This window comes from Petaurus breviceps, unplaced genomic scaffold (genome assembly GCF_028583685.1).
Source record: "Petaurus breviceps papuanus isolate PSGF00001 unplaced genomic scaffold, PetGlider_PUasm1.0 470, whole genome shotgun sequence".
Taxonomy (NCBI): Eukaryota; Metazoa; Chordata; class Mammalia; order Diprotodontia; family Petauridae; genus Petaurus; species Petaurus breviceps.
The window spans coordinates 4,834,373-4,850,389 of NW_027186350.1; the positions used below are offsets into that span (position 1 = coordinate 4,834,373).

Sequence of the window (16,017 nt, forward strand, 5' to 3'; positions counted from 1 at the left end):
TCAACCTTGATATTATCCTTGATTCTTCCCTCTACCTCACCCAGTATATATATCCAAACTGTTGAAAAATCTTATTTCTCCTTCCATGACATTTCTTGCAACTGTCTTTTCTCTGCTCAAATGAATACCACTCTAATTTGAGGCCCTTATCGTCTCTCACCTGGACTATTGAAATAGTCTCTTAATTGATCTTGCTTCGTGGTTCTCCCCTCCAGTCTGTCCTCCACACAGAAGCTTAGGTGACTTTTTTTTTTTTAAAGCAATTGGGGTTAAGTAACTTGCTCAAGGTTACACGGCCACGTGTTTCTGGGTATGTACTAAGTATCTGAACCCAGATTCGATTCCAGGTCATCCTGACTCTGGGGCCGGTGCTCTTACTTACTGTGCTACCTGGCCACCCCTTAGGTGACTTTTCTAAAGCACAGGTCTATGTTTCTCCCATACTCAGTAAATTCTGTTGATTTCCTATTCCCTCTGTGATCAAACATAGACTCCTCTGTCATTGAAAACTCTTGACAACCTGACTCCAATTTACCTCTCCACTCCCCTTCTTTCACTTTACAATCCAGCTAAGCCAATCTTACTGTCATTACATATGACACACAATCTCTTTTCTTTGTGCCGTGGCTTTGACCCTTTCTCATACAAGGTACACACTCCTTCCTCACTGCTGCCTCTTAGAATCCCTTGATTTTTTCTAAGACTTGGTTCAAGTATTACATTCTACTTGAAGTCTTTCCTTATTCCTTCAGATGTTATTGATCTCCCCCTCCCCATTACTTTGTATATATTTGTGTACATGTTATCTCCCTAATAAAAGTAAGCTCCTTTATGAAGTTTGTTTCATTGTTGTTTTTGTGTCCCAAGGGCCTAGGAGAGTGTCTGTTACATAGTAGGCATTTACTTGTTGATAGATTTTCTAAGCACCTTCTTTTCCTCTGTCAACGTAATAGGTGGGGATTTGTCTCCACTGGAACTGGTTGATGTGAATGGTGATGGGTTGCCTGATGTCCTGCTTTCCTTTGTGAACCTAAGAAATGGGAGTTTAATAGGTAAGAGACATGATGCTGAATCTACTTGATTGGAAGAGTTTTGGGGAAATTTTATGCCTTTGATATGTCTCTCCCCACATGATTGCAAACAGTCATTAAAGAGGATTAGAGCTATTATTATTATTAGAGCTAGTTTGTGAAACTGTGTAACTTTTATTTTTGCTTGAGGATGAGAATAATCTATTCAAATTTCTTGTCCCAAGATATTTATTTGGCATTTCCATTATGAAAACCTAGCTGTTCATCAAAAGTATCATACTTTGAACTTTATTTTTGCTGCTAGAAATTTCACATATGAATTATTTTTTTGCAATGCACATAAACCATTTGGGCATAATTAAAGTATGAAAAAAAGTCCAGCCTTCAATTAGGAGGCATCACACTTATTTATTGTATAGTTTTGTTCTTTGTTTTTAATTTAGAAAGCGGATTAGTGAAGTATTTTATCTACTTAAAAACACATGTAAGTTTTTTTTAAACTTATATATGGGGGCGGCTAGGTGGCTCAGTGAGTAGAGCTCTGGCCCTAGAGTCAGGAGGACCTGAGTTCGGATCCAGCCTCAGACACAACACACACACACACACACACACACACACACACACACACACACACACAAACTAGCCGTGTGACCTTGGACAAGTTACTTACCCCCAGTTGCCCTCCAAAAAGCAAAAAAAAAAACCCAAGCATATATGGTTCTTACTTTTTATTTTTTGCTTTAGTAACTCTCAGTACAAAAGAGATTTTTTTATTAGCTTTTTATAGCTCATAAGCAGAGATTCCATACTGTTGGAATCATGGTGATGATCACTTAAGCACATGAGGAAAATTATGGGTTTAAGGCCCACTATAATCCAGCCAGCTTTGCTCTCATTTATGACCATGGGTCCATTGCACTCACACCCATGGCCAGCTGCCTTATAAATAGACACCATTCATTGGTCACAAGAGGGATGAGTGAGAGCTTATAGATGGATAAATGCCAACTCATCACCACCCCGAGACAAACATTCAGAGCACTCATAGATGATCAATGGCATTGTCTGTTTCCATGAAGAGGAGCAGCATATTTTGTTATTCATAGATAGATTAAAAAGTATCACTCTCTTCATTTTACAGGAGAAACTGAGTCTTCAACTGTTGTTCAAATCTAATTGTTTAACTTTCCATACATTTTTGTTTTGACTCCCAAATAGTAAACTCCTTGAGGGGAAAGAATGACTTTCTTATACTTTTTGGTACATATGCAATACTAGCTGGTAACTCTTTTCTCTTCCTTTTTCTTGTATGCCTCCAGGTGTCCCTAAGCCCCGGGCCACTCTTCTAGCTCTTTCAGGGGTAAATGGTAGCACTCTTTGGACCAGTTCTCTCTCTGAGGAGGCACAAAGTTTGCAGTGTTCTGGGCTAACTCCAGCAGACTCAACAGAAGCCATATGTGTTGTGACTGGGGTATCCAAGCTGCTCAGTGCTCTCAATGCCACTTCAGGTAAAGATGAAATGTAACAGAGAAATAATTATGAGTTATGAAAATGGGTTAGATCATCCCAGTAGGGAGTGGGGACCCTTGCCTTCCTCCTTGATGGGAAGTTTAATTTCCTAGTATGAAAGACATATTTTACAGGACACAGGGAGAAATTAGAGAATATTGAACAAAACAAATTCAGATTTAGCTGTTTAATTTAGTTTGGACAAAAAATGTGCTATTCTTCAAGCAAAAAAATGCCCCGAGAGCTTTGGTTTCCCCAATCCTCATCCCCCCCATTATTTTTCCCCCAAAGAAATCCAGGTTTTGTAATGTCAGAATTGGTATACAGGCATTGATTTTTAAAAAAAACACATAATTTAGCTACTTAAAAATTTATAAAGAAGTCTGGGTTTATTAAGCAATGCTAATTGGTTATTTAGCCAGGAAACCTGAATTGAATTGAAATAATTAAATAATGGTATATGCTACTAGACTTACTTATATGCTACTTGTAAAATACACAGTTGAAGTACAATTTGTCCCTGGATTTTGCCTCCCAGGTAAAGTTTTGGAGTAAAAATAATAAACACCTATTATGTGTGATTAATGAAGTGACATATCTGGATTTTTAGCAACTGTACAATTTGTATATTCAGGTGTATATTAGTTCTTTTATGAAGTAGTTTCCTAAGGGAAATATATGTTTATAATTGTTAGAATTCCACTTTTTGAATTGCCTTCTGAGCCTGTGATGTATTCATTTGAATGCCTTCAGATTTTCCTTCTTTGAGTGTATAGTTGATTTTTGGAAACAACTTAAAAGTCATTAGAAACCAAATCTAGTGAGTAAAGTGAGTGATCAATCCAGGAAATGCAAGTTTTGGTTAAAAAGAGGTGGTAACATTAGTATTCTTGTGTGACTCATGAATTATCTTTGAAGGCAATCTCCCATGCTTTTTCTGATATTTGTTTAAGTGGTCTTCTGGTAGAGATAGAGAATAGGTTTTCTGAATAATTCCCTCTAATCCTTGACTGTATGACAAGCCACACAACAAACCACCTACAATGCCTCCCTCTCCTCTAAAAAAAATCATTTGCTCTTTCCCAGGATGAATTCAGTGACTTCTTTGGAGTTACACATGAATTTAATACATTGCCTTGTTTAGCTAAACACATTCCCCACCTCCACAAGTTAGCTGTGAAATGAGGAGGAGGCAAGGGAGAAGGAGGTGACTGGTTTTTTTTTTTCCTCCAGCTCAGTTTTTTATTTCTTGGGGGTGAAAGGTTTGCTAACACAAAGTCACATCAGCAGTTAGTCTTCTTGTTCTCCCATAGGCAAAGCCATTTGGACTCTAAACCCAAGCCACTTGTCCAATAAGACTTTGACCACCCCAGCTGTGGTGCTGCCAGATTTGGATGACGACGGAGTTCGAGATCTCATTGTTTTGACCACAGGGATGTTACAGGTATGGCCTCAATGAGATGACCATCATTTTTGAAAGGTGAGAGTAGGAGTACCTACCTTCAGGTTTAGTCATTTCCTAGTGTTCCCACTATAATGGGGAGATAATAGATAGGGATGTTTGGTTTTTTTCTAAGCTGTAAAGGGCTCTATAGATCTAAGGTACTGCGATTATTCCTATTGTGGCCTTTCCTGTTCTACCCCCTCCCTCAAGCCTCTGGTGCCCTCCCATCCCATACTACTTTTTATTGATTTTGTACCTATTCAGTACCTGCTTATAGGGATATGTTTTTTTCCTCTGGTAGAATGTAAGTTCGGTGGCTGTTTCACTTTTGTCTGTTTTCCTGGCACTTATTTTTTGATTAATTGAAGCTTTCAGCTAAGAAATTGGACTTGTGGTTCTATTTAAAAAAAACAATAACAACAAAACAACTAATTTATTATGATGGCCATTGTTTTATCTCTAACAACTCCATTTTGCTCTTCAATGTATAGTTTTCTCATGTTATTTTTTAAAAGTATTTTATTTCTTTATTTGAGTTTATGAAAGTTCTAGAATTTACCAGCCTTAGTGATAAAAGTCACAACAGATATAGCACAATCAGGGATTGTATGTATTTCTTCTCTAGTATCCCAAACCATACTCCTATATCCTTTAAGATAGAAGAAGAATTGATTCCTTTTCAGTAGTCTGCTGAGGTTTTGGAACTTTTCTTCTTACTTCCCATGAATGTAGGCAGTTATTCTCAATGAATTAAAACGTAGATCAGTAATACCAGAATCAGCCACCATATTAATATTGTCTAAGAATCTGTTCAATTGGGTGCAAGTTTCCTGATCCTTATCTGTAATTCTATTCTAGAGATCCTAGGGGTTAAGGGATAGTTTTCACGATTCTTTGATAAGATTATGGCTTCATAGAAAAGGAAAAAAAGCATTGGTACCCAGGACAGGTTTCTCCCTACTGTATCCGGTTTCTTTCTGAGGTAGGGCTTTTTTCAAGATGGTGGACAGATCTAGGGTTCAGGCCTTTAAAGGCTTTGGTTTCTTGCCTGCTCCAGAACCAGCAGAAGCTCTGTGCCTTTTTTTTTTCTTTCTATGCTGTACCCAGGACATTGCCTTGTTTGCTTCACCCTAATTATAGTTCCACATGGGATACACTCAGAGATGATGTAAAGGGAGTAATTTTCCTTGAGAAGTGATAGATATAATAATGGTGAAACTAAAGAGAGTAGAGAAATAAATTTCTACCTTTTGTTAACTTCTTTTGACACTTCCACTAGCAAATTCAGTGTCTGTGGAAGTGTCCCATTCAATTCAATATGTGTACAACAAAGAGATGACTTGGATTCATATGTAAGAGCTCACTATGATGCAATTTAACACCCAAGTTTATGGTAGTCTCTTTTCTCAGGACATTAGTTCTTGGGGTCTATGTCTCAGTCTTGATTGAGGTGGGCCTGGTTAGCTCAGAGGAAGTAGCTAGCCTTAGAACTGATGTTATTTAATCTATCATCCCCCTAAATGCATGGATGCCCTTTATTATACCCTTGGTAGGTGGTCATCCAGAATCTGCTTCAATAGTTTGAGACAGAGGATGCTCTACTTTGCAAGAAAGCCCATTTCATTTTTGTATTGTTCTAATTCAATGAAATATATTTTTATTAATTAATTGTTTACTGTGTGCAGTGAGAAATTTGATGCAATAGAGATCACTTTCACTTGGTAAGGTGGGGTCAAAGAATCACCCAAGTTAGACCCAGAAGGAAGAAAGGTATAGGAACAGATGTAGGGGAGGAAGAAGGTGAGGTGAGTTCATTCTGAGAATGGGGAAATGGTAGGAGCAAAGGTGTTAGGGACAGAAGTCTAGATGAGTATAAGAGCTGTTCAATTTGACTAGAATCTCAAGTATGTGGGAATTGATGGGATACTGGTGGAAATAGAGGTGGGAAACAGATGGTGAAGGACCTTGCAATTTCAAATTCTATCTTATTTGTCATGTAGTAGGGCTATACTTGGGGCAGCTAGGTGGTGCAGTAGATAGTGCCAGGCCCTGGAGGCAAGAAAATTCATCTTTCTAGGTTCAAATCTGGCCTCAGACTTTACTAGCTGTGTTACCTTGCCCAAGTCACTTAATTCTGCTTGCCTCAGTTTCCTCATCTGTAAAATGAGTCAGAGAAGGAAATAGCAAACTACTTCAGTATCTCTGCCAAGAAAATCCCAAATGGAATCGTGAAAAGTCAGACATGATTGAAACGATTGACAACAGCAACAACTGATACACTGAAGGATTCTGAGTAGAGTGATATGATTAGATCAGTGCATTTGTAAGATTACTAGGGTAGCAGTACAAAAAAATTTGGAAAGAAAATAGGCTATCATAAATATATATATTTATTCCTAAATCAGGAATCCATGTTAGTAGGATCTTATGATTGTCTTAGGTGAAAAGAGGTGAGGACATGCACTAGAGTAGTTGCTGTGGGAATGAGAAGATGAAGAAAGACTGAAGAGATGTTGTCAAAGTAGAATTGACATGACATGGCAATCACTTAGATATGGGAATTGAGGGCCACGCTGACTCCAAAGTTATGAATTTGGGTGACTAGTAGAATGGTAGTGCCAGCAATAGAGATTGAGAAATCAGTGAGAAGAGCAGTTTTGGGGGTAAGAATTTAAAGACAGAGAAACAAGGAGGAAGTTCAGATTTGACAGGATATGTTTGGAGTTCAGTTTTAGACACATTGAATTAGAAGTACCAGTAAGAGGCAGGGTGATGAAACCCAAAATGCAATGGATTTGAAGTCAGCAGTCTTAGGTCTAAAGCCAGGACCTGCTCCTTCTGATTATAGGGTGATAGGTCAAGAGCTGGAAGGGGCCTCAAAAGTCATCCAAACTGAGGCCTAGAATTAAGTGACTTGTCTAAGATCACACCAGCAATAGGTCTTACTCTCTGTGTGACCTATAAAATGTCACTCACCCCCAAGCCTTGTTTACTCCTTTATAAAATGAAGGCATTGAACTTGATGGCCTTTAGAGGTCCTCCTAGCACCATCTATAATTCCATGATTCAGATGGAGATATCCAACAGCCAACTGAAAATAAGGAATGAAAACTCTGGGGAGAGATTGGAAGGGGATATAGATTTGGGAGTCATCTGTAGAGAGGTGATCGTTGAAGCCATAGCAGTGGATTGAATCAGGTAGAGAGAATCTGGCTTCAGCTTCTGTTATTTCCCATTATTCTTCATCAAGCATTCTTCATTCCAACCAAACTGTTTCCCATATGTGCCATTCCTTCTATTGCCTTGGTGCTTTTTGCACAGACTCTCATACCTCATGTCCTCTCTTGTCTCTGCCTCTTGGAATCTTTCACTTCCTTCAAGGTGTTGCTGCCACCTTCTATTTGAGACCATTCCCAATGCCCTCAGTTGTTAGTACATCATTCCTGAAATTGCTCTGTATTTTTATGTACCTTGGACATACCTTCAGGTACAAAAGTTTGAAAATTTCTTGTGGGCAGACAATATTTTGCTTTTTTGTCTTTATATCCCTGTACTTAGTAGGCACTTAATAAATACTAAGTAAATGAAATTGAGAAGAGAATAGGCCAGGAACTGAACCTTGCCCATGTTTAAGACTTGAAAAGAAGATGAGGCACTAATAAAAATTAGAGAAGGAAGAATCACAGAGGATAGAAGGAAAACCATGAAAGTCAAGTATATTTAGCAAAAATCTGGCTCTCTGTAACTTTTACTCTTCTATTGAAATTCTTCCCTCTGTCATAAATCTGATCCTTCTTTCATAAGGCAGCCTTCAGATATTTGAAGACAGTGATAATGTCCCTCCAGGTCTTCTTTCAATTCAACTGAATTGAATAATCTTTCTCTAAACCTTCTCTTCCTTATGTTAAGTAATTTCCAGATCCTTCACAATATTGATTGTTCTCTCTGGAAATTCTTCAGTTTGTCAATATCCCTCATAAAATGTAGTGCCTAAATGTGTTCTGACTCATACCGAGTTAAATGGGACTATTAGTGACTGCCTTGATGGTGAGCATTGTAGAGTACTGCTGTCAATGCAGTCTAAGATGGTATTACATTATACTCAACTCATATTATGAGTGCACAGTTAATTAAAATCCCTTATTTAAAAAAATTTGAATTATTATGTCTCCTTCATTCTTTATCTGCCCTATTGTTTTTCTTAAACTTAGTTGCAAGACTTTTAGTTTATGTGGTAATTTTCACTTTGTTAGTTTTATCTTATCTTTTTAGCCTTTTGAGAATTTTTGAATCTTTATTCTGACATTCAGTGTTTTAGCTGTCTCTTCTACTTTTGTATTCTGTGTGACTTTAATAAGCAAGCTTCCTGTATCTTCATGAATGAATGAAAAAGCATTTATTGAGTACTTGCTGTGCCACGCCCTGTGCTAAGTAGTAATAAGTTGCTGAAAAAGACAGCACGGCCCTCCTTAATTCTGGGGTCTCCCCTCACTGATCATTTCAAATTCATCTTGTATGTAACTTTTCTGTACGTAGTTATTTGCATGTTGTGTCCACCACTAGACAGTGAATTCATTGAGAACAGGGACTCTTTTTACTTTTCTTTGTACCCCTGGCACTTAACACAGCGTGCAGCATGTAGTAGTGGCTTAATAAATGCTGCTGATTTGACTTGATTTGACGTCAGCAGGCTGTTTCTTGTGCCTGGAATGTACTCTCCTTAAGTCTTAGCATAGTTAGTTTCCTCTAGTTAATGTACACAACACTAGATTGGCTGCCTGACTTACATCACACCACTAAAAGAGGCTCCCCTTCTCCTTCTAGCTTAAGTTGTTATGCATTCATTAATCAACATTCTTTGGATAAAGTTGTTTGAACAGCTCTTAATCTACCTGCCTGTACTATGACAGGCTAAATTTCCCATCTTGTCTACATCTTGTCTGTGTTATAGAGATTATGTCAGATGTTATGCCGAAATCAAGATATGACATTCCTTTGATAGTAATCCTATCAAAACAAGGCAGACTACTGTAGTGGTGGTCAGGCCAGATTTCCTGGTGTCATTGGCGAGGAAGAATTCCCTTGCCGAACCCCTGATCCTGATCTGTATCCACACCCTAAACTGGTCTGGTTACTGAGGTTGGAAAGATGATCTAACTTCTGCCTGGGCATTTGCCTTTGTGTACTTTTAGCTCCATTAAAGTGAGGGATTCTTCTCACCTTCACACTAGTAAAGGATGAGCAACATAATTTTGGTTATACATATTCTGATTCTGGGATATGCTCTTAGTCTTTTAGTTAATGAGAGGATTTCAGCTGAGGGGCATAGGCCAGATAATCGTTGACATCTATTCCAGTATGATATTTGATAGGAAATGTCAGGTCCACCATTAACTTATCATTTTCTTCCACTGCTGCATACCTTTTCTTCTCTCCTCTACAGGGAGATCTCTGTTTCCTGCTAGTTTCAGGCAAGACAGGGATTCCTATGGGCCGGCCTGTGAAGTACAACGTCACGAAGGAGGGCGCTCTGATTGGTCCTCAGGTTTACGTCACCGTACATGGGGCAATCTATGTGCTGTTTGGCTTTGGTAAGAAGGGCGGGTGAGGGTGTGACTTGGTCTCTCTTGTGGGACGTGATGAAGGGAGGGGAGACTTTGGCACTATCCCCTCTGGTATCGTATCTCCTGCTGGCAGAGGCCCAGGATTCTCCCCTGCCCATTTGCTTGTGTTGGTCCTGCTCTTCCCTATCACACCTCCTAAGAGGCAAGTCATCTTCCCTCAGTTGCTGTAGTCACTTCCCCACTTTTTTCTGAGTCAGACCCATCTGGTCAGGCTGTGCTGGAACTTCTCATTCAACTTGGACCCTGTGATTGTCTTGTTAGTTCAGTGTTGGTTTCTTCTTGTAATGCTAGGCAACATTCAGGCCGTCGCCCTGAGGGACATTTTTGTCCAGGCCCAAAACCGGGACAGCTCACCGCCTTCGTTGCAGATAGAGGAACCAGAGTGGGAGAAGAGAAGATCCTTCAACCGGTCTGAGCTTATTGACGTTTATAGGTAGGGCTGTCATCTTCCAATTTTGGTAGAGCCAAAGGTAAAGCCCTAAGGTAAATCAGCAAATGCTCATGTGCTATAGAAACCTGCAGTATTGTCTGGGTCTCAGGATTAGAAAAGAAACTGTGTCAATTATACTATACCTCCATCCGTACCTTGTGCTCTGTATTAGTTTGTCGGTAATGCTGTATTTATGTGGGAAAGCATGTCATGGTCATCTACGTGGCTCATATACTTCAACTCCTGCAGGGAGAGGTGACAGTACATTTATAGCCAGCATTTATTCATTGGGTGTGTGGATCCCAGAATCTTGTAAGCTTTTTAAACCTATTTTTAACCTGTAACAAGGCTTGCTTGCTCCATAATTTATCCATATGCTTCCCTCAACTTGAGCATTTTTTTTCTGTCAGCATAAATCACAATAGCATAATAGGAATCTTATTTCCTTTCTTGTTTATTATCTTATTGTAATTTGTGCGTTTCCCTTTAGAACTTTAAAGGGCTTTTCCAGCATTTTGTTACTAACTCCCGTTGTATTGCTGGGAGGTACATAGGTAATAAATATGATGCTCTGAGTTTTACAGAGAAGCTAAATAATTTGGCCAAGTTGAACACAGAAGTTATTGGCAGATTTCAGTGCAGGATTCTCCAGGCACGTAGTTTCTTCCACCTTTCTGTAATTCGTGCCTGATTGTCTTGCTACACCCCCAGAACACTTTGTTGGGAGGGGTGTCCAAGTCACACTCTTTTGTGTGTCTCTTGGCATGGTATGAGGACCCGCTGGGACTGTCTCAAAGACCAAGAAAATCAGGTTGGGCAGAGATTGGCAGCATCCCCACTCTCTAAACAGAGGTGAGAAATAGAAGGTGTACACAAAAAGCCAATCGCAAGGGCATAAATTGCTTATGTTTTACTTCCCTTAGTGATGGGGTTGAATTCCTTCAGTTGGTAAAAGCAGCAGATAGCAATTGCAGCAACCTCCTCATCACCACCAGTCAAAGCCTTGTCCTACTTCAGGGTGAAGACCTTACACGTCGTTGGAAGGTGAAGCTCCAAGGCCTACATAGGTGTGTAATATATGCGTTGTGGTGTCTCTTATCTCTTAGAATTCCAGTTTTCTTCCATATATCTCAGAATTGCCTAGAGTAATTGCCCAGTTTGATGCCTGGGGCCTGTATATGAGAAGAAGGATGAGAGTTCTTGCCTCTTTGACTGTTTTTTTGTTTACATTTTTAGCCAGCCTACTCCTGGGTATTTCACGAATGACCAAACCTTGGATTTCCTCCTGGAGGCACAGTATGGAGATGGGATGAAAAAGGTAAAATTCAAGAAATCAATATTGTCAGTCAGCAATACTTATGAAATGCTTGATACATTCCCAGCATTGTTCACATCACAGTGTATGGGGGAAAAAGATAAGATATGGTCTCTGTTCTCCAAGAGTTTCTAATTCAGCTGTAAAACAAACAAATACCCAATGCCATTTGAGTACCTGGGAAAGCTTCGTGGAGATGTGACACTTGAGCTGAGTGTTGAAGAATAAATTTGGCAGTTAATTTCAACAAACATTTATTAATCACCTGGTAAGGTACTGAGGGACTATACTAGGTGCTGAAGATATAAATAAGAATGAAACAGTCCCTTTTCCTCAGGGAACCTTATAGTCTTCTGGAGAGATACTATATGTATACAAATAATTATAAAGTGCAAGTATATTTTTCTACTATATTATATAGTACAAGAAAAATTGAAGAAAGAGAAAGCATGTAAGTTGACCTTTGAATAAGGAGAAGAACTCTGAGAGGGATAGGTGAGGGGAATGCATTCCAGTCATGGGCAATAGATCAGTCAGCCCATGACTGTTCCCTATATTAATAACAGGCTATGTGCAATGTGCTGGGGACAAAAATGAAACAGTCCTTTCCCTAAAAAGGAGTTTCTGATGTAGCTTTAGGAGGTGTTCTGGTACCTATACAGAGAGATACAAAATAGATAAAAGATAACTTAGGGGAGGTGGGGGGCATTACTAGATCTGCGGGGATCAGGAAAGGCTTCAGATAGAAGGGGGCTCTTGAGCTTTGCCTTGAATGAAACTAAGGGTTCTAAGAAGTGGAGGGGAAGAGGGAGTACATTCCAGATAGGATGGGCCACAAGGGCAGAAGTGCAGAGATTGAGTACCATCTACATGAGTACCATGAGAAGACAGGTTTAGCTAGATTGTAGAATACATGAAGAGTAATATGTAATAAGTGTGGAAAGGTCCAGCTTGCGAAAGACTTTAAATGTGAGGTGGAGTCTGTATTTGATCCTAGAGGTAACAGGGAGCCCTTGGGAACTTACTAAGTAGAGGAGTGATGTGAACTGGCCTGGGCTTTAGGAAAACCACTGCAGTAGCTATGGGGAGGATGGAATAGAGTGGGGGAAAACTTGAAGCAGGGAGTCCAAATGAGAGGTTATTACAATAGTCTAGGCAAGAGGTGATGAGGCCTAGAATAGGCAGGGGCTACGGGAGAAGAGAGAAGGTGAAAGAGGAGAGATATTGTTGGAGTAGAAATGACAAGATCTGGCAGCTGATAGGAGATATAAAGAGTCAAGAATGACATCAAAGATGGGAATCTGAGTGAATGGAGGTGCAGAATGAGGCATATTATCAGACAGGCCCTTTGTGTGGAATTTTTTGCTTAAATACACTTATTTATTGCAATTTATTTCTGTGGGTAGGGAGAGAGTTATGGGAGAGTGCAGTGGTAATGATAGAGATGCCAAAAAAAGGAAGAATAGAAAGCATTAATGAAACATTTAAAAAATACTCATTAACAAAAGGAGGTTCAGAAAGGGCAGAGAATAATAGGGTAACTTTGGTACTACCACGTTAAAAAAGAGTAGTTTTTTTGGGGAAAGAGTCTGAGTTCCAGTGGTCAGGTATCAGAGGGTTCCTGGAGCTCTTCATGGAGTTATACTCAGGTGACCAGCAAGGGATATCAGTAGTTTGACCTGTTAGTCCCCTGAGATGATCAAGCTGAGAGGATGATTTCATTACCTTTTAAGAAAAAAGCAACAAAAAAAGAACTAAACATTTGGTAAAGTGGAACTGGAGTTGAGGAGGGATATTAGGGCTGGAGAGATAGAGTTGGGTATGTAAGGAGAGAAGATGCTTGAACCTACGGGGACTGATGAGACCTACAGGAAACCGTAGATGTACAGAAAGAAGACCTAGGACAAAGTGCTGTGGAACGTCTGCAACAGGGAGAGCAGGGAATGAATAGTGTAATAGCAGAATTGTTTTAAGAACAATTTTGAGCAGCTAAGTAATTTTCACTTAGTTAAATAAATACCCAAATTAACTACAACTGACATATGAAGAAAGATGTTATCTGCATGCAGAGAAAGAACTGATAAAGAGAAGTATGTGTAGAATGGTTGTGTGTGTCTGTGTGATATTTATACCTAATGGTAGCTATCTCTTAGGCAGGGATGGGGAGAGGGAAGAAAAAAAGAAAGTTAGATGTTAACTTCAGTATATATTTAAAAGGAATAGCAAGTTGTACATGATAGATGTGCAGTTTTGTGTACAATCATCTTTTTCTATTCTACTGTGATATAGAAATGCTTATTTTATTTCTTAAGTTCAAAATAAAAAAAAATGAGAGAAGGAATAGTGAATAAATAGAAGACAAACTAATGAATCCTTCAGTCAACAAGCACTTATTATTAAGAGCCACCTATGTGCCAACGACTATGCTGAATGCTTGAGATATTTAAAAAAAAAAAAAAGTGAAATAGTCCTTGGGGGAGCCAGGAAAGACCTCCCAAAGTAGTTGTTGCTTAAGCTGAATCTCATAGGAAACCAAGGTTACTAGAAGGCAGAAATATGGAGAGAGAGCATTCCAGGCATGGAGGATGCCTAGTGCGAAGGTATTAGGGAGAGAGCTGGAGGTTCATGTGTAAGAAATAGCAAATATGGTTCAAAAGTGTGGAGGGGATTAATATCCAGGAAGACTGGAAAGCCATAGAAGGGTCAGGTTGTGAAGAGCTTTAAATGCCAAAGCAGAAGAGTTTATATTTGATTATAGAGATACAATCACTGGAGCTTTATTGAGTTGGGAAATGACGTGGTTAATGCCTCCACTTTGGGGAAATCACTTTGGTGGGTATGTGGAGGATAGCTTGAGGAGAGATTTTAGAGAGGAAAGCTGAATAGGGGGCTGTTGCAATAGTCCAGGTGAAAGGTGATGACCTATGCTGATAACTATGTGAGTAGAGAAGGGGAGCGTATCTCAGTGATGTTAAGGAGTTGGAAGCAATCAAATCTGCTAACTGATTGACTAAGTGGGGTGTGTGAGAATGGAGACTAGAGGATCACACTGAAGTTATGAACTTGGGTGACTGGAAGGAAGGATGGTGGTGCCCATAATAGTAATAGCAGAGTTTGGAAGAGGGGTGAATTTTGAGGGAAGGATATAGAACTCCATTTTGGACATGTTAAATTTGAAGATTTCTATTGGACATCCAGTTTGAAATGACTACTGGTAGTTGAAAACGTGCAAATGAAATATAGGAGAGAGTCTTGAAAACCCAGAGAAGAGAGTTTCCAGGAGGAGAGGGTCAACAACCTTAAATATTAGGTCAAGAAGTATAAGGATAGAAAAAAGGCCCTTAGAGCAGGCAACTAAAAGATCCAGGTGGCATTTTGAACTTCACTTGAATGGTGATGTTGGAAGCCATCTTTCAGAAAGGTAAGAAGAGAATGAGAGGACAGGAAGTGGAGACACCGAGTGCAGGCAGTTCACTGTATTAGAGTGATGGAAAGTTTAAACAGGGAGGGAAAAATACAGGACAACAGTTAGTGGAGAGGATGGGATCTAGTGAGGTTTTTTTTTAAGAATGGAAGAGATATGGACATATTTGTTGCAGCAGGAGATCTGCCTCTTCATTAGAGACTGAAGTAATAAGAAGACAATAAGGGATTCAGTCAGGTTGTGAGGAAGGGAGAAGAGGGAAATCCTGTGAAATGGCCTCAGTTTTCTCAATAGAATGTAGTGGAGTAGATGTGGGAGATTTGAAGGAATAGAGCCTGGAATAGCTGCTGTAGTAGGTGGATAGAGCAGGAGTGGGGAGCCTGTGGCCTTGAGACCACATGTGGCCCTCTGGGTAGGTCCTTAAGTGCAGCCTTTTGACTGAATCCAAACTTCTCAGAACAGATCCCTGGGGATGCGGGTTCCACACCCCTGGACTAGAGCATCACTTAGGAAGGAGTAAAAGGACTGCCTTGTTGCACTGAGGGCCTCGTTGAGACTGGATAACATAAATTTATGCTTGACCCGCGTGGTGGTTGTGTGATTTCTCTAGCTTCAGTCACTGGTACATCTATAGGAGCAGAGATGTGGATGATGGGAGTAATTCAGGATTGTGTCTTTGCAAGGCAGGACTAGAGGTAGGACAAGGCAACAAAGTATTAGAGAGGAGAGCAGAGTTTAACTGATTCAGTAGGCAAGATGGGGAAGGGGGGAGAATGGCAGAGCTGGATGAGGGCCTATAGAGGACTTGAGGTTTGGAGAGATTATGGGCCATAGTGAGGGTAAAGAATAGGGTTAGGAGGGGCAAGGTATAGAGACAGGTGTAGTGATAAGAGATTATGATCAGATAAAGGAAGGTTAGAATTTAGAGTTTTTGATCATGGACATGGAATACTTTTGTTGGGGATTGTTGAAAGAAATCCTTCAGATCATTGTTTTATGGGTTAGAACCAGGACTAGAACCTATGCCAACTAACTCCCTGGTCAAAGTTTTTTTCTACAGCAACATGTTGTCTGTGTGGCTAGCTTTCAGTTAGATGTTTTCTGATTTTTAGTTTAAAGTCAAAGATAGTTCTCTCTTCAGGATTAGTGTTGGCCATTTTCCTCTTCTTGAATATTTAGCAGTAATATTTTCACAAGTTTTACTATATGTTCTTCCCTTTTTCATTGCTCAGTACCGTGG

The 16,017-nt window shown here is 39.7% G+C and overlaps 2 protein-coding genes across 3 annotated transcripts in view; both read left to right on the forward strand.

The window, feature by feature from the left end:
* FAM234B (family with sequence similarity 234 member B) overlaps positions 1–16,017 on the forward strand; it is a 34,974-nt gene that overhangs the window by 10,971 nt on the left and 7,986 nt on the right. Inside the window, exons 3-9 of the mRNA XM_069101527.1 lie at positions 954–1,052; positions 2,351–2,539; positions 3,854–3,984; positions 9,428–9,575; positions 9,900–10,041; positions 10,962–11,105; positions 11,275–11,356. Coding sequence (XP_068957628.1) covers positions 954–1,052; positions 2,351–2,539; positions 3,854–3,984; positions 9,428–9,575; positions 9,900–10,041; positions 10,962–11,105; positions 11,275–11,356 — 935 coding nt within the window. The remainder of the gene's footprint in view (positions 1–953; positions 1,053–2,350; positions 2,540–3,853; positions 3,985–9,427; positions 9,576–9,899; positions 10,042–10,961; positions 11,106–11,274; positions 11,357–16,017) is intronic.
* The window catches only part of EMP1 (epithelial membrane protein 1), a 278,012-nt gene continuing 271,540 nt past the window's right edge, over positions 9,546–16,017 (forward strand). Inside the window, exon 1 of one of the 2 annotated variants that reach the window (XM_069101528.1) lies at positions 9,546–9,551. The gene's annotated coding sequence lies outside the window, so the exon portion shown is untranslated. The remainder of the gene's footprint in view (positions 9,552–16,017) is intronic. The other variant, XM_069101529.1, reaches the window with a different exon arrangement.